Source organism: Bos taurus, chromosome 1 (genome assembly GCF_002263795.3).
Source record: "Bos taurus isolate L1 Dominette 01449 registration number 42190680 breed Hereford chromosome 1, ARS-UCD2.0, whole genome shotgun sequence".
NCBI lineage: Eukaryota > Metazoa > Chordata > Mammalia > Artiodactyla > Bovidae > Bos > Bos taurus.
Window position 1 is genome coordinate 64222411 of NC_037328.1, and position 22658 is coordinate 64245068.

General features: G+C 39.0%; 1 protein-coding gene across 1 annotated transcript in view; it reads right to left on the bottom strand.

Annotated features, from left to right (window-relative positions):
* Positions 1 to 18149, bottom strand: part of TMEM39A (transmembrane protein 39A) — a 29033-nt gene extending 10884 nt beyond the window's left edge. The window contains 4 exon segments of the mRNA NM_001076360.2: positions 4124 to 4207; positions 8334 to 8556; positions 16544 to 16730; positions 17872 to 18149. Coding sequence (NP_001069828.1) covers positions 4124 to 4207; positions 8334 to 8556; positions 16544 to 16656 — 420 coding nt within the window. The 5' untranslated portion in view covers positions 16657 to 16730; positions 17872 to 18149.
* Between the last annotated feature and the right edge of the window lie 4509 nt (positions 18150 to 22658).

Below are 22658 nucleotides of genomic sequence, written 5' to 3' on the forward strand. Positions count from 1 at the left end.
AATGTGACTCCAGTAAGGACTTAGTAAATTTAGAGGAAGATAAACTTGGGGGGGGGGGGCGGTGAAGGAAGGAAAGGAGAAAAACTGCCCATCTCGCTTTATTTTCCTCTTTCTTGAAGGTTCAGATCACTCCAGGCAGTTAGCTGTTTCCTCCTTACATTCCCATGGTGCCTCACACAGACCTCCACACAATTTCTTATGAAATTGTCTAATTTATTTACATTGGGGCTTCTCAAAGTATGTTCCATTAACCACACTCATCAGAATCACTGGGGCTGCTCACTGTACATGCAAATTCCTACTTGCTTTCATCATCAGGTATAGGGAACAAACTCACAAGTTAAGGAACCTGTATTTTAACAACCCACCAAGTGATTTTTATATACATAAAAATAGTGAGCCACTAGTTTGACTCCAGACTAGACGATAGCCTCAACAGCAGCAACAGTGTTTCTATTTTTCTTTGAATCTTCCCCCCAATATGCTTGCTGAATTTATGTTTAGTAAATTATGGAAACTTCAAAAAGTAATGAGATCTTCTTTGACAAATCCCTATATAAATAGAAGGTTTGATGGTTTTTTTTTTACTTTAGCAAACATGAAAATAACGCATGGTCCTTACTTCTAGATCTTCACATCACAGCTGTTCAAATACTCTTCTTTAATCTTGAATCTTTAAAACTGATTAAATATAGTAAGAAACCATAGTTGTCTAAACATGAGGCTCTGCAATGTCATTTTCTTACAAACTAAACCAGGAAGGAGGGAATGAGTGAAATGCAGGGGAAAATGACAGATTCTTATAAGCTCTGGAACAGCAATGTCAGAACTCAGAAAAACAATTGTCTGGAGTCAATAGCACATGGAAAAGGAGGAGTTTTCCAGGTACCTCCTATGTATGCATTTCTTAGTTCACCCAACATGCTATCAATACACAGCATAAATAATATACACACAATATATGCTGTTTGTGTAGTTACTTATAAAAGCATAAAAGCAGTTAATTAATACTACTGCCTGAGCCTCAAAACTGTGAAGTAGGCTCAACGTGTTCTCAGTAATAGCATGGCAAATAGTTGCATATTATTCCCGATACATACTTCATGCCAGTGTACCTCATGTGTCAAAGATAAGAGAAGGCATTTAAGCAACTGGAATTACTTCAGTGCCTCCACTCTTGAATGTTTAGGGTTAGTTAACAACAACAAAAAGGCTGTTTCTGCCTAGTGTCACCACAGCAGCAGAACCTGAATGTATTTATAATTTCTGCCATATTCCAGAGTCCAAGCTCTTAACCACAAAGCTAGTGGAGGTGATGGAATTCCAGTGGAGTGATTTCAAATCCTAAAAGATTATGCTGATAAAGTGCTGCACTCAATATGTCAACATATTTGGAAAACTTAGCAGTGGCCACAGGAATAGAAAAGGTCAGTTTTTATTCCAATCTCAAAGAAGTGCAATGCCAAAGAATGTTCAAAGTACTGTACAATTGTGTTAGTTTCACATGCTAGCAAGGTAATGCTCAAAATCCTTCAAGCTAGGCTTCAACAGTACATGAACTGAGAACTTCCAGATATACAAGCTGGTTTTAGAAAAGGCAGAGGAACCAGAGATCAAATTGCCAACATCCACTGGATCATAGAAAAAGCAAGTGAATTCCAGAAAAACATCTACTTGTGCTTCATCAATTACTCTGAAGACTTTAACCGTGTGGATCATAACAAACTGTGGAAAATTCTTTAGAGGTGGAAATACCAGACCATCTTACCTGTCTCCTGAGAAACCTGCATGCAGGTCAAGAAGCAACAATTAGAACCAGACATGGAACAACAGACTGGTTCAAAACTGAGAAAGGAGCTTGTCAAGGCTGTATATTGCCACCTTGCTTATTTAACTTCTATGCAGAGTACATCATACAAAATTCTGGGCTAGATGAAGCACAAGCTGGAATCAAGATTGACGGGAGGAAGACCAACAACCTCAGATATGCAAATAATACCACTCTAATGGCGGAAAGTGAAGAGGAACTAAAGAACCTCCTGATGAGGGTGAAAGAGGAGAGTGAAGAGGCTGGCTTAAAACTCAACATTCAAAAAACCAAGATCTTGGCATCTGGTCCCATTACTTCAGGGCAAATAGATGGGGAAAAAGAGGAAGCACTGACAGATTTAATTTTGGGGGGCTCCAAAATCACTGCAGAAGGTGACTTCACCCATGAAATTTTTTTTCCTTGGAAGGAAAGCTATGACCAATCTAGATAGTGTATTAAAAAGCAGAGATATCACTTTGCTAATAAAGGTCCACATAGTCAAAGCTATGGTTTTTCCAGTGGTCAATGCATGGATGTGAGAGCTGGACCATAAAAAAGGCTGAGCGCCAAAGAATTGATGCTTTCGAACTGTGCTCCTGGAGAAGACTCTTGAGAGTCCCATGGACTGGAAGGAGAACAAACCAGTCAATCCTAAAGGAAATCAACCCTAAATATTCATTGGAAGGACTGATGCAGAAAGTAAACCTCCAATACTATGGCCAACTTATGCAAAGAGCCTCCTCAATGAAAAAGACTCTGATGCCAGGAAAGACTGAGGGCAAGAGGAGACGGGGCAACGGAGGACGAGACGGTTGGGTGGCATGACCGACACAATGGATACATGTTTGAGCAAGCTCCAGGGGATAGTGAAGGGCAGGGAAGCCTGGAGTGCTGCAATCCATGAGGTCACAAACAGCTGGACACTACTTAGTGACTAAACAACAGTAAACTCTCTGAAGTTGTGCAAAAGCTGTTAAAACTATTCTTAAGTAAAAGAAACAATAGAGTTTTTCAAGGTATAGCCCTTGTAGCTCCAAAGAAGAAATCTCTATTTATGAAGGGCTTACACACTAACTAGAAGGGTTTACATACTAATCTGACATACACAAGCACCATTTCTAAGTAACCAAAAAAGATGAAACAAAATCAATCCTTGCCTCTTTTAACAGATGTAAACATAAAATCCCACTGAGTTTCTCTAAAGAAAGAAGAGACTTTCTCAAATATCCAAAAGCAAAAACCTAATTTCATGACCTAAATAAAGACCTTGGGATTAAAAAATCATAGATAGCCTTTCCCACCATGAAAAACCTGCACTCTTACTATCAATATTTTAAAGTTAACTTCAAATAGCTTTCAGATTATGACTTAATTATCTGCAATTATTCTGTGCTCACAGAAATAAAGGTCCTGAAAATCAGAGCCTGCAGACACAGACTTCCCATGTATGTTTTAGAAGAAAAGAGTTGACCCTAAGTTAGCTGTGATTATAGCAATGATTTATTCAAAATTTCACAGCTAAAAACAAATTATTAGCCATTTTAGCTAAGTTAACATTTTTTGTTTTTGTATTCATTTATAGGGCACAAAATGGCAACCCACTCCAGTGTTCTTGCCTGGAGAATCCCAGGGACAGGGGAGCCTGGTGGGCTGCACAGAGTCGGACACGACTGAAGTGACTTAGCAGCAGCAGCACAGGGCACAAGATAAATTTTAAAATACACATTTATCTTCTTCACTGGGGTTTACAAGTATAAAAAAATTATTTTAACAATGGCCATTTCATAAAAAGATCATATTAATGTTAACATGGTCTTTTTAATTAATTAGGTTCTAATCTTCAGGATTAGTCCTATGCAAATGTGGATGCTGTCTTTTAAAAATTCTAAGTTTTAATAAACTCAAATGTCTCTTGCTAGCAACTCCACAAATAGTATATAAATAATTCCAAGTGAATGTTACTTGAATCACTGTTTTAGATGCAGCTTTCCCTAGTAACAGTTACCTAAAATCCATCCTATTTTTACCATAACTATCAAAATTAGAAAGATTATACTGAAGGACTCAGAAGCTAGAATTAAGCTCCTACTGGACAAATAGAATTTCTAACAGCTGAATTAGTATATCACACTTGAACTTTGAATATATTATGAGAAAACCTTTTTAAAAAAACTGGCACAGTTCATGTGAGAGTAAAGAAATTATTTATAACAGCATTTAAATTATACTTTGACACTTCACATTTTCAACCTGAACACATCCTAGTGACTAGCTCTAGCTACAAGTGATAGAATACAATGAATGAGCTGTTACCTCTGAGATGAGAGCCCATACAAGCCTCCTTGCAAGCATCACTGTGATGAATGCTGCCAGGTGGTAATCAATGAGATGAAAATTCTGTAAGAGAAACAAATAACTACATCAGAAAGAAATATGGATATCCAGTTGTAACTACCACATGAAGAAGCTCGCCCCTCGAAAGGTCTTCTTATGTCACCTGACATTTACAGACCACAGGAATTGGGGAGACTTTAAAGAGACTACCTACCTTCTCCTTCTTTCATGACAAGTTGCTTTAATTTTTAAAACACTATTTTAAACTATCTGGAATGTAATCTTCTCTGTTCTTGAAAGTTTACTGTATTAAAAGGAAAAGACTGCAGTTTTGGGTTAATAAGTACCAACCTGCAGAATTATGACAAGAATAATTTATCTAAAATGCCATACTTATAATGAGTGTCAAATTTAAATTTCCAGTCTCTAAGAGCTACTGTGGTTGGTCTCTCTTTAAGAAAACTTAAATTAATCTAACTGGGCATCTATTAACCTAAACTCCCTAACTCACTGATACATCAACACATTCAGTCTTTTCCCTTAACTTGATTCTGAAACATGTCTTATGTTGATCTCTTCTTCCTGTAAAATGACAGCATTACCTAGATGCTATGTATGGCTCCTTCTAGTTCTAAGTCTGTATATTTAACTGTAATAATAAAATAAAAAGTCATTAGTGGCAAAAAAAAATAGGATATATTTTAATTTTGATGATCAAAAGGTCTCTAAGTTTCTACAGTTCTCCTTCCAGAATTTCTCAACTCATTCAATAAATATGAGCTGGGCACCCAGTTTGCTTAAGAGGGAAAGGCAATAACAATAAACAAGCTAACAAGCAAAAGCATTTCAAACAATTATGCTGCTGGTAAGAAAAAAAACAGTAATGACTAGGAAGGGAAGTGTAGAACCAATTTAAACTGGTGATTAGGAAGGTTATCTCTAAGAAGGCAGCATTTGGCTGAAGGCGGCATTTAGGCTGACAGCTGAATGACAAAAACGCACCAGCCAAGAGAAGATCAGGTGCTGAGCACTCCAGCCAAGAAAAAGTAATCACATAGCTCTAAGGCAGGAAAATATATGCCTGGTATGTCTCAAAATCAGCAAGAAGGCTCAAATGAGGTAATGAGCAATAAAGACTGAGTTTACTTTTTTTCCCCTAAGGGGTAGTTATAGGAGTGTTTTAGGCAAAAGGTGCCATGATTCTATTTGTATTTTTACATTCTCATGCTGATTGCTGTGTGGAAAATATATTGTATTGGGGAAAGATCAGTAAAGAAGCTATTGCTTTAAATTCAGGTGAGAAAACATGATCACTCAAACAGGGTCAGCAGCAATTGGGAGTTGCCAGATCTGGGATACATTTTAAAGGTAAAGCAGTCAGAATACCAAGAGAATGAATGGCTTACTGCTTCTCAGACTATTTCCTTTTCTCTAAGCGTTTAGAAAGAAAAAAAGTGAAGTCGCTCAGTCGTGTCTAATTCTTTGCGACCCCATGGACTGTAGCCTACCAGGCTTCTCCATCCATGGGATTTTCCAGGCAAGAGTACTGGAGTGGATTGCCATTTCCTTTTCCAGAAGATCTTCCCGACCCAGGGATAGAACCCAGGTCTCCCGCATTGTAGGCAGACGCTTTACTGTCTGAGTCACCAGGAAAGTGTTTACATCCTAACAATTATTTATTCCCCCTTGAGACTCCTCCATGCTTACCCTATTTCTTTAAAATAATGCAAGAAAATTCACTACATCCCCTAGCTAATGTCTGGGGGTCTTATTTATATGTATCACCAGTCCATCTAAGACATTTTTTATATAAAAAAAATTTAAGTGCCTAAGGTATTTCATTGTTAAACACATTTATATTCTAAATCATTGAAAAATAGTAATTTACGTTTGGTTAACCTTTATAAACCAGAATATTTGATTAATCAGAGCACTCCATTCCTGAATATTCTGAATAATTTCCTATATTACTACTAGCTTGTATTTTTCTTAGGGTTAAGACTAACTCATATAATTGTTTGATAGTTAGAATGATATTTTACATATTCAGGTGCCCACATTTTCTTTCTGATAATTACTAAGATCTTGAAAAGGAAAAAGGAAAACCTAACATGTAAATCTGACAAGCGTCTGAGTCAGGCATGCCTAATGGAAGAAAGCTTAAAAGAGACAAATCACTAGCTGAAATGTAAATCCCATGGTGAGCGTCCCAGTCAAGGAATCAGATCTCTGGCAGCCCATTCATCTTTAACAGTTCACTGATGCAGGCCCCAGATTCATGAGCTAACTCTTATTTGCTATTCTACATATGCTACTTATAGTTCCACAGTTAAATTTTAAGCTTTGTGTGATCAAGGATCATATGTGACAGATAAGTTAGCCAGCTCACATGACACTCTCCTTTAAGTGTCCCTTCCTCTACTGTAGAGACTGGAAAGCTAAAAACTACATGCCCAAACTTTCTTGTAACTGAACTTACTAGATTTAATATCTGCCAGCCACAAGGCACCACATAAACTGAGTGAAGTGGGGAGAGGGGCAGGGTAAAAGGCACCCACTTTTGGTGGTATGAGTCACAGCAAAGTAAGCATAATTCTAGAGTCAGCAGCTTCCCAATTATAACAGGAGCACTGGCTCCCTTCATTTCAAGGCAACATTTGTAACGGACTTTTACAAGAACTCTTGTCAGAAATTGACTGGGAAGTTGTCAGAAGTTGACGGGGAAGAGTTCTGTGATTAACCTGAAAATTCAGTAAGCGACAAGTTTCCATAGGATGTCAAAGTGGAAACAGTATAATGAACTAACCAACGGTACTCATGGAGTAAATTAAGAATAAATACAGGGAGTAGAGCATAGCAGATAGGTCTGGATTTGAGTATTCACTTGATCACATGTGATTTTAAGCCAGTTTCATAATCTCTAGGTCTCATATTTCTCACTTATAAAATGGGAATCATAGAATAATACCTACTTGTTTTTAGAAGGAATAAATGAGATAATAATACACTATATAATAATAATAATAAACTATGAAAATAGCATAGTAAATATATTAATAAGTATCTGCCAATGTCACTGTTACAATACAGGTATTTAGATTATAGAACTACATAGTGGAAGAAGCCTTAAGATCATCTAATCCAACCTTCTCATTCTGTAACACCATGGCCAAAGAAGGATGAATGAAGTAGGGTTCCTATACTCAATAAACTCATAATCCAGGTAGAAAACAAAACCCTATTTTTAAAAAAGCAATTATTTGACACTAAATCATTATAATTCTTAAAATAAAGAAACTAAACTTTTCTTCACCTGGTATTAAGCCGAGAGATGATCAATATGGAAAGAAAATTCTTAACGGTTAATTTTAGGAGCAACCAAGTGATACAAATATTTAAAATAAAATTGTTTATTCCCTTCTCATATAGTCTTGAATATTTTGGTCCACATTTCCTATGTTCACCAGACCAGGGAGATTTTCTAATCATTTAGAAGTCTCAGACAATATAAGCTACCAGGACAATAGTCTTTCTCCTAGAGCACATCTCTATAATCCATCCAAATCTTCCATTGCCAACCACTTACTTACCAGGTCACCTGACTACCCTGAACTGGAATATTACCACAGTGTTCCTAAAAACTGGAAAGAGAGCAGTAGAAACCTACAATATATTTTGATGTACTTCAGCAGAGATAGCTAGTTCTTGCCTCTAGTTTACTTTTATAACGGAACCCAATTTCATCCATGGTTAATGATGAACTCAGCTAAGGGGCTATATTGTACAGCTTCTCTTACAGTTAGGAGCAGATACATGTCAAAATGATATGAACCTGGTCTAAATGAAAACACTCTCCTTTATGTTTCCCCATGTTCTTTTCTCTTTCTGCTAATCAGGGACAGATCACATCCACTTTAGATGTAGAGAAAGCTAAACATCAAAACCTTTCTGTGATACTGTTATAATAAATTACTTAAATGTTTTCCACATTTTCTTTATATTTTTTTCCTATCTCTGGTTATGGACCAAAGCCAGATATTTAACAATTTTATGATATTACGTTCTGAAAGTAATCTGCATTTTAATATAAAAACATTTTATTCCAAGAAAAATAATTTCTACATGAAAGTTTTCCAACTAGTTTCTTGGCTAAGTAACATGAAGAACTTAGAGGCCTACTAAGACTTACCAATGAAGTACAAGAGGCAGGATGATTATATGGATACCACCACACTGTTTTATAGATGTTGATGTACTGAATGAACAGAGCAACCAGCAAGTAGATGAAAAAGAGAAATTCAAAGAGCAGGCTTCCATCCACAGGCAAATCAGGAATTTGGCAATGACGAACAGGACCTGGGGTGATTAAGGCTGTGATAGGTGGGACCGGAAGGCCAATAGCACTACCATTCCTGAGAAGAGAAAACTATAGTTAAATCAAATGGTGATACCTTTCAGTGTCAAAGAGCACAAAGGAGTCCTGCTTCCTTAGTCACCTGTACTTTTAACTGTTGGTCTTCCTCAAGACTCTACTCTGGGACCTTTCGCTCTTCTCTTTTCCCTCTACAACACTCTCTCAGTCATGTAATACGTGGTCATGGCTTCCACTATCTCCTACATGCTGAAAACGAAAATTTCTCTCCATAAAGCTCACTGCTGCATTTTAGATCCACATCATCAAGCTGTCTACTGGACATCTCTGTGTTTCTCTTCCTAAAGTCCTGATCATAGTCTATGGCCCACGCAGTTAGCTGCCCAAACCAGAAACCTGGGAGTCATATTAGGAATCTTCTTCTCTAAATCACTCTCTAAATCATATATACTCCACTTCATAAATCTTTTTCCAAATTGCACTCTCCTCTCTAAACCCATAGCCTTAGTTCAAGGAGTTGCCATTTTTCACCTGAACTACTGTAGTAACGGCATCTGGTCCCATCACTTCAAAGGAAATGGATGGGGAAACAGTGGAAAGAGTGTCAGACTTTATTTATTTTTTTTTGGGGGGGGGGGTTCCAAAATCACTGGAGATGGTGACTGCAGCCATGAAATTAAAAGACGCTTACTCCTTGGGAGGAAAGTTATGACCAACCTAGATAGCATATTCAAAAGCAGAGACATTATTTTGCCAACAAAGGTCCGTCTAGTCAAGGCTATGGTTTTTCCAGTGGTCATGTATGGATGTGAGAGTTGGACTGTGAAGAAAGCTGAGCGCCGAAGAATTGATGCTTTTGAACTGTGGTGTTGGAGAAGACTCTTGACAGTCCCTTGGACTGCAAGGAGATCCAACCAGTCCATTCTGAAGGAGATCAGCCCTGGGATTTCTTTGGAAGGAATGATGCTAAAGCTGAAACTCCGGTACTCTGGCCACCTCATGTGAAGAGTTGACTCATTGGAAAAGACTCGGATGCTGGGAGGGATTGGGGGCAGGAGGAGAAGGGGACGACAGAGGATGAGATGGCTGGATGGCATCACTGACTCGATGGACGCTGAGTCTGAGTGAACTCCGGGAGCTGGTGATGGACAGGGAGGCCTGGCGTGCTGTGATTCATGGGGTCGCAAAGAGTCGGACACGACTGGACTGAACTGAACTGAACTGTCGTAATCCCTCTAAATTCAAGTCTATTTTCACCAAATCCTCCAACCTGCCTTTAAACATCTTTCTAAAGTGAAATTCTGATAGTATACTCTCTTGCCTAAAACTCTTCAATGCTCTCTACTGCTGGTAGCATAACACCCAAAAATGTTTATTCCTATAAGGCTCTCTGCTTAACAAACTAGTTTCATCTCTTATCACTCCTCCACATGCACCCTAAACACTACCCATGCTATTTGCTATCTGTGAATATATATATATATATGTATGCTTTGTACACAATATTCCTTTTACCAGCAATGTCCTCTAAAACCACCTTCCTTAACCCTTCACATATACATTTTTAGAGAAAATTGGAGACTTTTTAAATAATCAAACAAAACCTCTAAAAGATTACTCTGACTCTATCAAAATCAATTCATCTCTCCTCCATGCCACTATTACACCTAAACAATGCCTTTATTGCACTTTTCAATTGTTCAATTTTCAAAAATTGTTACATAATTTTTTCATACTGTTGTGTAGCTTTTTGTATACATCTTTTTGTCTATCATCATAATCTTAAGGACAGAGACAGTACTTCTCCTAGTTCACTGTAATTATATACCTTTAGGTTGAGAAGACAGTAAACCAATACAGTCATGAAAAAGAGGGAGCTCTCTCAAAACACAGATTAAAATGTAGAAATTTTAATTCCTATCTTATTCTTTTACGCTCTCTTATAGGTCACAACTAGCTGGACTATCTAAAATGATAAGATAAGGCTAAAGAATAAAATTTCCCATTATTTGTATGCCTGTGAACAGTAAGAGATCTAAGGTTCTATGATGTTAATAGAACAAGGAAAAGAGGCTTCATTTGGCTATTTCCAAAGAAGATTCTCAAGAGGGAATAATTATTGTTACCATTCTACTCTAAAATTTCCAAATATAGAATTCTAGCATTAGTATGTGACACTGACAGCACTTAAAGTGACTCATGGGAATATAAACTCTGCTCATTCTGAACCATTCTGAATAGTTAAGAATACCATGGCAGAAACTAGAAGGGAAGTGATCTAGAAGGGAAGAACAGGGATGGGTGAGGGTTGGAAAAATTTTTTAAGTTTCTTCCCCTCAATCTCAGAGTACATTGCAATAGAGCAAGCTTACCAAGGACTGGGTTGTGATCTACCAGTAGGTCTCAAAACTTCATCTGCTCAATCATAAATTAATCATTAATACACCAGTGCCCTCTGATCTGTTCTGGGAGCTGGGCCACAGCACTACGCAACTCCAGGAAGTGTTACACATAAAGAACAGGACATGAAAGATTCTCTCTGGAGTTGTTCAAGTTGGTGGACTTGAATGGAAAGAAATAATGCCAACAACCATTCTATTGCCTCACTCCATTTAATCACAAAATATGGGAAAAAAATTCTGAGGAGTCTCTACTCTAGAACAAGCTAAATATTCTCTAGAACAAATAAAATTTCCTATTCCTCTTCAGTCAAAAGTATATGCTAAACTATTTGTTATGATTTAAAAGTTAAAATGGTTTTCATAGAATTTTCCTAAATAAAGCAGACTAATGTGCTTCTGCCATTAACAAAGTTATTAACACTCTGGGCTTCAAGAAAAATATTCAAAACAAAGCACAAAAGATCTATATGTGTGAAACTACCATATGATCCAGCAATCCCACTCCAGGACATACATCCAGAGAAAACCATAATCCAAAAAGACACAAGCATCCCACTGTTCAGTGCAGCACCATTTACAACAGCCAAGACATGGAAGCAATTAAATGCCCATCGACAGAGGAATGGATAAAGAAGATGTAGTACATAAATACCATGGGATATTCCTCAGCCACAAAAACAGAAAATGAAATAATGCTATTTGCAACAACATGAACAGACCCAGAGATCATCATAGTCATTAAGTCAGACAGAGAAAGACAAGTATTGTATGACAGAGAGCTTATATGTGAAATCTTAAAAAAGCTATAAATGAACTTATTTACAAAAGAGAAATAAAACCACAGATGTAGAAAACAAACTTATGGTTATCAGGGGGAAGTGGAGGGGAGGGATGAACTGGGAAATTAGGATTGACATATACACACTACTATTTATAAAAGAAATAACTAATAAGGACCAACTGTACACCATTGGAAACTCTACTCAATACTCTATAACGATCTATATGGTTATGGAGTGGATATATGTGTATATATAACTGATTCACTTTGCTGTATAGCAGAAATTAACACAACGTTGTAAATCAACTACTCTCCAATAGAATTTTTTTAAAAAAAGGATTCACTCAATCCTTCTCCCCTCTATTTGGAGAAGTGCCACTCGTCTGAATGCCCATTAAAATTTGGTCCCCAGTTCCCTTATCACATTTATCATTTAACACTGACATATTCTCTCCCCTGCTGGGCAGTAAGCCACTTGTAATCAGAAATCAAGATGTTAGGGAACCATTGACCAAAACCACCCACCTTGGCATAATAATAACTGCTTGCATGAGTTGTCTCATAACAGGAAATCTCAATAAGGAAAATGATGCTGCTGCTGAAAACCAACTGGAAGAATTTGGGAAGGGCCGAAAGGAGGAAGGAGATGCCAGCCCATAATATGTTCTCTAACCTCCCAGAAACCTTCATGCTAGAATCCATCTTGGCTGAAAGATGGAGTGTGCCACCAGGAAGTACCCTGAGTCAGACCAAATATGGGCAAAGCAAGGTGACTGGCCGGAGACAACTTGGAAAGCTAACCCTATTACCCGTAACACCTGAGACTGCAAGCCACGTGGCAGAGCAGTTCTCCAGGCTTTCCTTACGTTGCTGCTCTCCACCTGGGTGCCCCTTCCCAATAAAGTCTTTTGCTTTGTCAGTTAAAAAAACTTTTTCTTAAAGATCTGTATTTGTGATATCCTATACAACCTTGGCTATTATACTTCAAGCCAAGAGACAGAAAGACAAACATCAAATAAAGTGATCCAGAACATCAGAGGGAAAGAGGAAAGTATTTTCATACATTGAAAATTTGAGGGGATATATGATCAAAGCATTTTAAAACCAAAAACAAACAAAAAAGAGCTAAAATAAACACTTAGTTAATACATCTCAGAAAATTAATTACAGAAAAATTTGAGAAACTTTAGAGAGAAATCACTTAAGAAAAGTTAAAAGCATTGTTCCTCTGAAAGAATATAAAATAGATTCAAGAAAAGCAAAGTGACACAAAGGTTTGAGATACAATGTGGGAGAGTTCCAGTCCCAGATTTCCCCTTAACCAGTTGTGGGTTTTTTGTTGTTTTTGTTTGTTTGTTTTTGGCTATGCTGGGTCTTTGTTGAAGTGTGCGTGCTTAGTTGCCCTGGGGTACATGGGATCTCAGTTCCCTGACCAGGGATCGAACCCATGTCCTCTGCTTTGGAAGGCAGATTTTTAACCACTGGACCACTAGGGAAGTCCCCCATTTGTGGTTTTTGAGACAATAACTTGACATCCCTAAGCCTCATTCTCTTCATCTATAATACAAGGGTTGGAAAAGATTCTCTTTAAAAAAATTTTCTCAATGCTAACACTGAATATTCTCTTTGAAACAGGGCTGCAGTCCCAACAATCATGCCTACGCTGATGATCTGCTAGGAGGACTCAGAGGAAGGGGCATGTAGTTGTGTTCACAGCTACAATTTGTAACAGCAGAAGGATACAAATCAAAACCAGCAGATGGAAAAGGTAACAAGCAAAGTCTTGAGGAAACCAGGTGCAAACTTACAAGGGTTTCTCAATGGAGTCCTACAGAATGCCCTTAATTAGTTTAGCAACTAGTATGACAACATGTGTAAAGTCCCTCTACCAGGGAGGTTCACTACTAAGCAAGCAGCGTTTTTACTGAAAGGCCAGCCTCACCTCATAAACACTCTTTAGCTAGCACTATGAAAATTCCAGACTCGAGAGGAAAGCAGATGTTCAGCGTAACAATTTGTAGAAAGGACTGGCTACGAGGCTGGCATCTGGGAACTTGACTGGTAAACAGTTTCCTCCACTGACACAAAAGTTTCTCTAAATAATAAGAGTGGCTTACTGTCCCTAAACTGTCTGTGCAAATAATATGAATTATGCTGAACTCTGTTTTGTCCTTGTACGCAGGAAAGAGTTAACACAGCAGACCTAAGACTAGCCTTTATGGAGCTAGCAAGCAGCAGATTTTAGGTAAGAAAATGGATAAGTCAAGAAAAATTTAAAGGAATAAAAAAGAACTAAAAGGGACAGAGAAAGCAGTGACCATTTGAACATGCTCAGGTGATATTAACTAAGTATGCAAGAACAAAACAAAACCACTCTTAGTCCTTCTCAAGTAAGACTCTCCCTCAACTAAAAGCTCTCTAGAAAACTCGCGTTCACAGTATATTCTCCTTCTTTAGAAGGCAATCATCTAGCACATAGTCCCAAGAACAAATTCCTGCTCCCCACAGGTGGAAAGCAGGACAGGATGGATTCCAATTTTGATTGTGTCCCCATACTAGCTCTTTGACATTCTCAAGTTTAATTTCACCAAACAAGTCACAAACATCTAACCGAGGCAAATGTTTTCTTTTCAGCTGATCTCTGTTTTGCAGAATCACATACATCATCCAAAACTCAAGCAATTACTTATTTCTCTCCTCAATACAGACACTCCAGAAATGAGTTCTCCACATGTGGACATTGCTTTTCTTTAGAAACACACCTCCTAAAACTATATTCTAGGCAATTTAACACTGGTTTTAGCCACACTTTTTATACCCTTTCCCCATGTCTTATAAAACAACCTATTCCAGGCTGCTGCTTTCGCATCGAGAAACAAACACACTAAATCAGAAAGAGAAAGATAAATATGATATATAAATGCATTTATATGGAATTTAGAAAGATAGTACCAATGAATTTATTTGCAGGGCAGCAATGAGAAACAGAGAACAGACTTATGGACATGGGGAGCAAGAGGGAGGAAGGAGAGGGTAAGATGTACGGGAGAGTAACATGGAAACTTACATTACCATCTGTAAAACAGATAGCCAATGGGAATTTGCTTTGTGACTCAGGGAACTCAAACAGGGGCTCTGTATCAACCTAGAGGGGTGGGACAGGGAGGGAGTGGGAGAGAGGTTCAAAAGAGAGGGGACACATGTATACCTATGGCTGATTTATGTTGATATTTGGCAGAAAACAACAAAATTCTATAAAGCAACTATCCTTCAATTAAAAATAATAAATACATAAAATCACGGGGAAAAAAGAAAAAGAAACACAGAACTGTCTTCTTCCAAAATAACCCCTTTAGGTAAAAATGTCACAACATAATCCCTCAGTAACAGTTTCAGTGACTTCAAACCCTGAGCAATTGTTATTTTTCACTTTATTCTAATCTGTTGAAAAATAAGTCCTTCTCCCCACCATTCCAATTAATTGCTAAAGAAATATATGTTAAATGAGAATCAAGGCAATCATAACAAAAACCTTGAAAGCCAAGATAGGCACAGCTATAATTTTCTATGGCAATTTGAAAGCACTGAATCACTAAATAAGTAGTCAGTATATATTAGTAAAATTAAGCCATGAACTTCAAATAGGAAACATGCTTCATCTCAACCTCTATGTTGAGAGCACCTTTCCTTAAGAGCATTTTCACATATCCTCATTTTTAAATTTTTCTTCATTTAAAAAATGTGTTATTTGTAGAAATTTTGGAAAATTCAGAGTAAAGTTTTTAAAAGTTACTGCAATTTACTACTTCATTTATTTCCAAGCAGAAAGTATTTATGAAACAGAAAGTATTATCATTTTTAAAATGAGGAAATCCACAAGAACAGGAGAGTAAAAGTATTACTCTAGAATAAATTACAAGTACTCTGTCTACATATGTAGATACAAAATTTGGATTGAAAATTAATGAGAATCAGAGACTGGAAAAATCCCTTCAAACTGGAACTTCAGGGAGAGCCCCACTGAAATGACAAGATCAGAACTGACTCTGAAGACTGAGTAGAGCTTGGGGTGGAAGGTCAGAAAGAAAGAGGTAAACAAATAACATCAGGAGAGCCTAAAAAGACAAGAGTAGTACCAACTGCTAGCTGTGAACATTAGAATCCAGGCCAGAGAAAACACTATTCAGATAGGAAATAGGAAAAAAAAAAAATTATCTTGACCAAACAATCTAGTAAAAACCATCTCTTTCTACTGCGACATGATCAAACCTCCTGATAAATTATTCAGGATAATTTAAAAAATAATTCATTCTAATTTTTGAAAATTAGGAACAGAGATAAATTTCCATTAAGAAAATCAAATTCTTTATTCTCATGCAATATAACACAAATCTTAAAATGTTTAGGCTAGAGCTGATAAGTTTATTCAACTTTTTGAACAAAGTAATTTTTAAGACCCCTGATGGGATATGACAATTTTAGAATCTCATGTTAACCAATAGCTTTAATTTGCCCTTCTTGAAAAAGAACCCTAGAAAGTAAACCATCACGTTCATCTTGAACTGTAATTCACTTCTACCTTCTTTTAATAGCTAAATAAAAGGTGACAACTAGAATTTGGATTATTGGCCGTAAGTATGAATCAGCCTTTTTTTATTTTGTGGGCATCACAACTTTCTACCTCCAAAGTATTCTGAAATACTCAGCTTCCAGTTTTTAGGGTCAGGGTTTCTACTTCAGTGTTAAAAAATAATCCTGATAAGCAAATATCTGAATAGTATGATGACTTCTGTATCAGCCTTACTAATCATAGAATATTACAAATTGTCTTATTTCTTCTTTACCTGTTCCTCAGGCCTGTTCCATTGCCACAGCCCCCTCCAACCAAAGTCTGTAAAGAAGGTAAAGCTGAACGGCTTAGCTGCTGCCGACTAGGGCCCCTCCTTCCACCGGGCATGTCCGGGAACCAGTCTGCTTCCAGTGCCACCTATAGTTGCAACCCAGGTTAATGGTTGTCAGCCTGTTTCAACGCTGAACAAAAAGAGACATTTAAATATCAGTTTGCTATCTTTAAAGTAGCAATGTAACAAAACAACCAGAAAAACTGAGTAAGCAGACCTTGTAAAAGAATGCTCCCAATGTCTATCGCTGACTTCATTCTAATGAAAGGACTACTCAAGACTACAGTGGGTCAGAAGCCTAAGTCCTAAGCTTTGTTCAGCATTAGGGAAGTCACATTTGTGTCTTTCATCAGTAGACTTCTTCTACATGAAAGATTTTACCATCAGTTTACAAGAAACACTGAATATATACAGTTTCAATACAGACAGTAAGCCCCTTGAAATACAAGAGAATCAGCACTGTCCAAAATGTTAGGTTTTGTTATCAGGGGATCTAGATTCTGAGATCAGCTCTATCATTTGTTATCTGACTCTGAGGCATTTAACCTCTGAGTCTGTTTCCTCATCACACAAAAAAGCACTCCTTGTCCTACAGAGGCAGTTGTCAGAACTGACAAAGATGGGTTAAAGTACATCAGAAGGTCCTTTAACTCTTTAAAAGTAAACCTGTTCAAGTGCTATCTCCATATGTTAGAGTGAAAATACTGTAAAGAGATCAAGGGGATGACCACTCCAGAAAAACTGATGTAAAATCGTTTAGAAATTACTGAAACTGCAGGATTAAAAGTAATACATAAAGACCCTCAATAAAAAGAAACTGTGCCTTCATTAATCTATGGAAAAATTATGGTTCTGTCAATATGAATACCAAGAAATCTGCTTCCTGAACAATACAACTTAAAAACTGAAGAATGACACCATGGAAAAACCCTGGTTTTCAAAACGTTACAGCAGATATTCTGTTCCCTATTCCTAACAGCTCTCGGCTGCAGACTAACAAACGTCAAGTGAGACAAAGCATTCAAACCACTGGATGTAAGGGCAGCTGGTCCTTGCTCAATTGACGAGCAAAGGAAAAGAAAAGTGTAGAGCAAAAAATTGGGACAGAAGAAGGCGAGGGGATGGGGTGGTGGAAGGTGGGCAGCGAGAGAACACAAACTTCAACAGACTGGCCTCTATGAGGGGACGACAAAGCGGTCCCCGCCGCGCAACCTGGAGGGCCGAAGCAGGCCCGGGACAATCGGACAGCGCGGCAGCTCGGATATACTCACGCATGGAGGAGGCCAGGCCAGCGGGGCGGGATCCCTGGGAGGAGGCGGCGGTTTTCCAGCTAGACCCCAAGCAACAGAACTCCCTGCCCACGTTGAGGCGCTGCAAACCAGTTGCTTGTCTGTGGGTTGTCCCCTCCCGGAGAGTCGAGAAAAGGTGTCCCGGCTTCGGGCTGCCAGACCCAGACCCTGAGTCAGTACCAGAGTCAGAGCCAGAGCCAAAGCTACAAGCAGAGGCCAGCCCCGTCAGCACTCATCCTCAGCCTCCATTACCGCGGAGCTGAGCAGACGTGGCAGCGCACGCCGATGACGTCAGCTCGGCGACGGCCGGCCGCCCCAGGAACGGCAAACAGGCCCCCGGAACTACACAGGAGCCCGGGGAGTGAGCACCCTGACCACTTTTGCGTGCACCTGCGCAGTGGAACTCGCCTTCTTCATGGGTCTCGCGATCTCTTCTTCCCCACCCAGCACTCAGCACAGTATTTCCTCCCTTATCCTAAGTCACCAAGCCCCGACGATATGCGGACAGCATGCTAGGGTCCTTCCTGTTATCTCATGGACTCCTAGTAACAACCGTGTTCAAATTATCAATTCCCTTTTTACAGATGGGGAAGGTTCAGTTCAGTTCTGTCGCTCAGTCGTGTCCGACTCTTTGCGACCCCATGAATCGCAGCACGCCAGGCCTCCCTGTCCAACACCAACTCCCAGAGTTCACTCAGACTCACGTCCATCGAGTCAGTGATGCCATCCAGCCATCTCATCCTCTGTCGTCCCCTTCTCCTCCTGCGCCCAATCCCTCCCAGCATCAGAGTCTTTTCCAATGAGTCAACTCTTCGCATGAGGCGGCCAAAGTACTGGAGTCACAGCTTTAGCATCATTCCTTCCAAAGAAATCCCAGGGCTGATCACCTTCAGAATAGACTGGCTGGATCTCCTTGCAGTCCAAGGGACTGTCAAGAGTCTTCTCCAACACCACAGTTCAAAAGCATCAATTCTTCAGTGCTCAGCCTTCTTCACAGTCCAACTCTCACATCCATACATGACCACAGGAAAAACAATAGCCTTGACTAGATGGACCTTTGTTGGCAAAGTAATGTCTCTGCTTTTGAATATGCTATCTAGGTTGGTCATAACTTTTCTTCCAAGGAGTAAGCGTCTTTTAATTTCATGGCTGCACTCACCATCTCCAGTGATTTTGGAGCCCAGAAAAATAAAGTCTGACACTGTTTCCACTGTTTCCCCATCTATGTCCCATGAAGTGATGGGACCGGATGCCATGATCTTTGTTTTCTGAATGTTGAGCTTTAAGCCAACTTTTTCACTCTCCACTTTCACTTTCTTCAAGAGGCTTTTGAGTTCCTCTTCCCTTTCTGCCATAAGGGTGGTGTCATCTGCATATCTGAGGTTATAGGAGACGTCATTTAAAGTCACTGCTAAGCGAAGGCGATCAGGACGCAGTTGTGCTTCAGCAGCCAGTCGTGAGCTTCTTGTATGTTGAGAAAAGTACTAAATGGATGCTGAAGTTACAAAAGTGAATACCAAAAAGGGCTCATAGTCTAGTGGAAGAGACAAGACACCAGGAAAATTACAATTTATTACAATAAATGTAACATAAAAAGTATGTCCAAGGTCCAGAGATAACAGGCAAGACAGGGTAATAAGTTCTGTGCAATGGTGGTGGTGTCAGTCCCAAGAAAATCTTCACAGAGAACTTGGGGTTTAAAAGACAAGACTGCAAGGATGAATAGGGAGTTTGTGGGAGAATAAGTTCCTATTACTAGTAAAGGAAGTGTTCGACAGAAAGGTAAAAAAGAGGGCAACATCAGTAGTGAATTCAGAAACTGTCTATATTTTGGTGTTAGCAGAAGAGGAAGAGTATCAACGGAACACTTGGCATGAGATCTCTCACTTTGCAGATTTTAAGCATCTTAAGAGAAAACCTTATCCAGCATATGATTAGTTAACCTTTACTGAGAGGTTTTTTTTGTTTGGTGCCAGACACTAGACTAATAGCTTTACATATTTGATTTAAATCTCAATGTTTTTATAGTATTCCTGTTTTTTACAGAGAAAACTGAAGGTAGGAAAAATAACTTGTTGAAACCTAGCTAATATTATCCAGCTAGTAAGTGACAGACCCAGAGTTTACAGCCAGAATGAACAATATCGGAACCATTAGAGTTAGTAATATTCCCAAGTATTCCTACTGTCCTTGTGTGCTACAGAGCTTTCTTTCATGCAATATAGATGATTACATATTTCCATTGTATTCACCTGTAGGCTTATGATACATTTCTTTTCAGTATCAACTACTGCTTGGTACTCTGAAATTCTTTGCCGCTTTTCCATCGGCTCACCAGTGTTCATCTTTCATTCAGCAATTATTTATTTAGTGCCTACTATGTTCCAAGCACTGTGCTTCTGAATAAGATATGTAACTGCCCTCCTGAAGCTTATATTCTTAGAGACACAGTTACTTAATATCAATTAAATACTGTTTTTAAGTATTATGAACTAGACAAATAAGGGGGTAAGGTAGAAAATTAGGGTGCTGTTTTGAGAGGAATCTGTCTGAAGGAATGCCCTTTCAGCAGAAACTTGAATGTTGGGAAGGAACCAGAGATGCCAGGATGAGAGAGAAAAACAATCCAGATGGAAAACAAAACTTAGGCAGAGATTCTAAGTTGGGTTAGAACTTGGTATGTGTGAAAAATTCAGTGTAAAACTGTATAGCCAGATTATGGTGAGCATGAAATGACTTTGAAGACACAATAAGCTTGAACATGGAGGGTCTTTTAGTAAACTATAGTGTTTGCATTTTAAATTAGTGACCATGGCAAAGGCCTAGAAGTCTGTGGTTTTCTTAATTCCCAGGAGAATTCTAGCACTCATTCACTCATGTAGCAACCACTGGAAATAAAATCTTACCACTTAAGTAAATGAAACAAGTAATATTTAAATTCATGTGTACCTTATTCCTCCTGTGTAGAGGGCTCACTTACCTCTCGATCTCTCACTTCAAATATAAACATTATAAAGGTGCAGAAAATATGATTTATTTTCATTTCAAAGACCTTATAGCATGAAGTGATTGGGACTCGCGAAGAGTCGGACACGACTGATCGACTTCACTTTCACTTTTCACTTTCCTGCTTTGGAGAAGGAAATGGCAACCCACTCCAGTGTTCTTGCCTGGAGAATCCCAGGGACGGGGGAGCCTGGTGGCTGCCATCTATGGGGTCACACAGAGTCGGACACGACTGAAGTGACTTAGCAGCAGCAGCAGCAAGCTATTTTATTAGAGTTTCTATAATTGTTCTCCACTATATTCATTTTATGAATATGATCACACAATGGTATGATCACTGACCTAGAGCCAGACATCCTGGAATGTGAAGTCAAGTGGGCCTTAGAAAGCATAACTATGAACAAAGCTAGTGGAGGTGATGGAATTCCAGTTGAGCTATTCCAAATCCTGAAAGATGATGCTGTGAAAGTGCTGCACTCAATATGCCAGCAAATTTGGAAAACTCAGCAGTGGCCACAGGACTGGAGAAGGTCAGTTTTCATTCCAATCCCAAAGAAAGGGAATGTCAAAGAATGCTCAGACTACCACACAATTGCACTCATCTCACACGCTAGTAAAGTCATGCTCAAAATTCTCCAAGCCAGGCTTCAGCAATATGTGAACCGTGAACTTCCTGATGTTCAAGCTGGTTTTAGAAAAGGCAGAGAAACCAGAGATCAAATTGCCAACATCCGCTGGATCATGGAAAAAGCAAGAGAGTTCCAGTAAAACATCTCTTTCTGCTTTATTGACTATGCCAAAGTCTTTGACTGTGTGGAACACAATAAACTGTGGGAAATTCTGAAAGAGATGGGAATACCAGACCACCTGACCTGCCTCTTGAGAAACCTGTATGTAGGTCAGGAAGCAACAGTTAGAACTGGACATGGAACAACAGACTGGTTCCAAATAGGAAAAGGAGTACATCAAGGCTGTATATTGTCACCCTGTTTATTTAACTTATATGCAGAGTACATCATGAGAAACGCTGGACTGGAAGAAACACAAGCTGGAATCAAGATTGCCGGGAGAAATATCAATAACCTCAGATATGCAGATGACACCACCCTTATGGCAGAAAGGGAAGAGGAACTCAAAAGCCTCTTGAAGAAAGTGAAAGTGGAGAGTGAAAAAGTTGGCTTAAAGCTCAACATTCAGACAATGAAGATCATGGCATCCGGTCCCATCACTTCATGGGAAATAGATGGGGAAACAGTGGAAACAGTGTCAGACTTTATTTTTCTGGGCTCCAAAATCACTGGAGATGGTGAGTGCAGCCATGAAATTAAAAGACGCTTACTCCTTGGAAGAAAAGTTATGACCAACCTAGATAGCATATTCAAAAGCAGAGACATTACTTTGCCAACAAAGGTCCATCTAGTCAAGGCTATGGTTTTTCCTGTGGTCATGTATGGATGTGAGAGTTGGACTGTGAAGAAGGCTGAGCACTGAAGAATTGATGCTTTTGAACTGTGGTGTTGGAGAAGACTCTTGACAGTCCCTTGGACTGCAAGGAGATCCAGCCAGTCTATTCTGAAGGTGATCAGCCCTGGGATTTCTTTGGAAGGAATGATGCTAAAGCTGTGACTCCAGTACTTTGGCCGCCTCATGCGAAGAGTTGACTCATTGGAAAAGACTCTGATGCTGGGAGGGATTGGGGGCAGGAGGAGAACGGGACGACAGAGGATGAGATGGCTGGATGGCATCACTGACTCGATGGACTT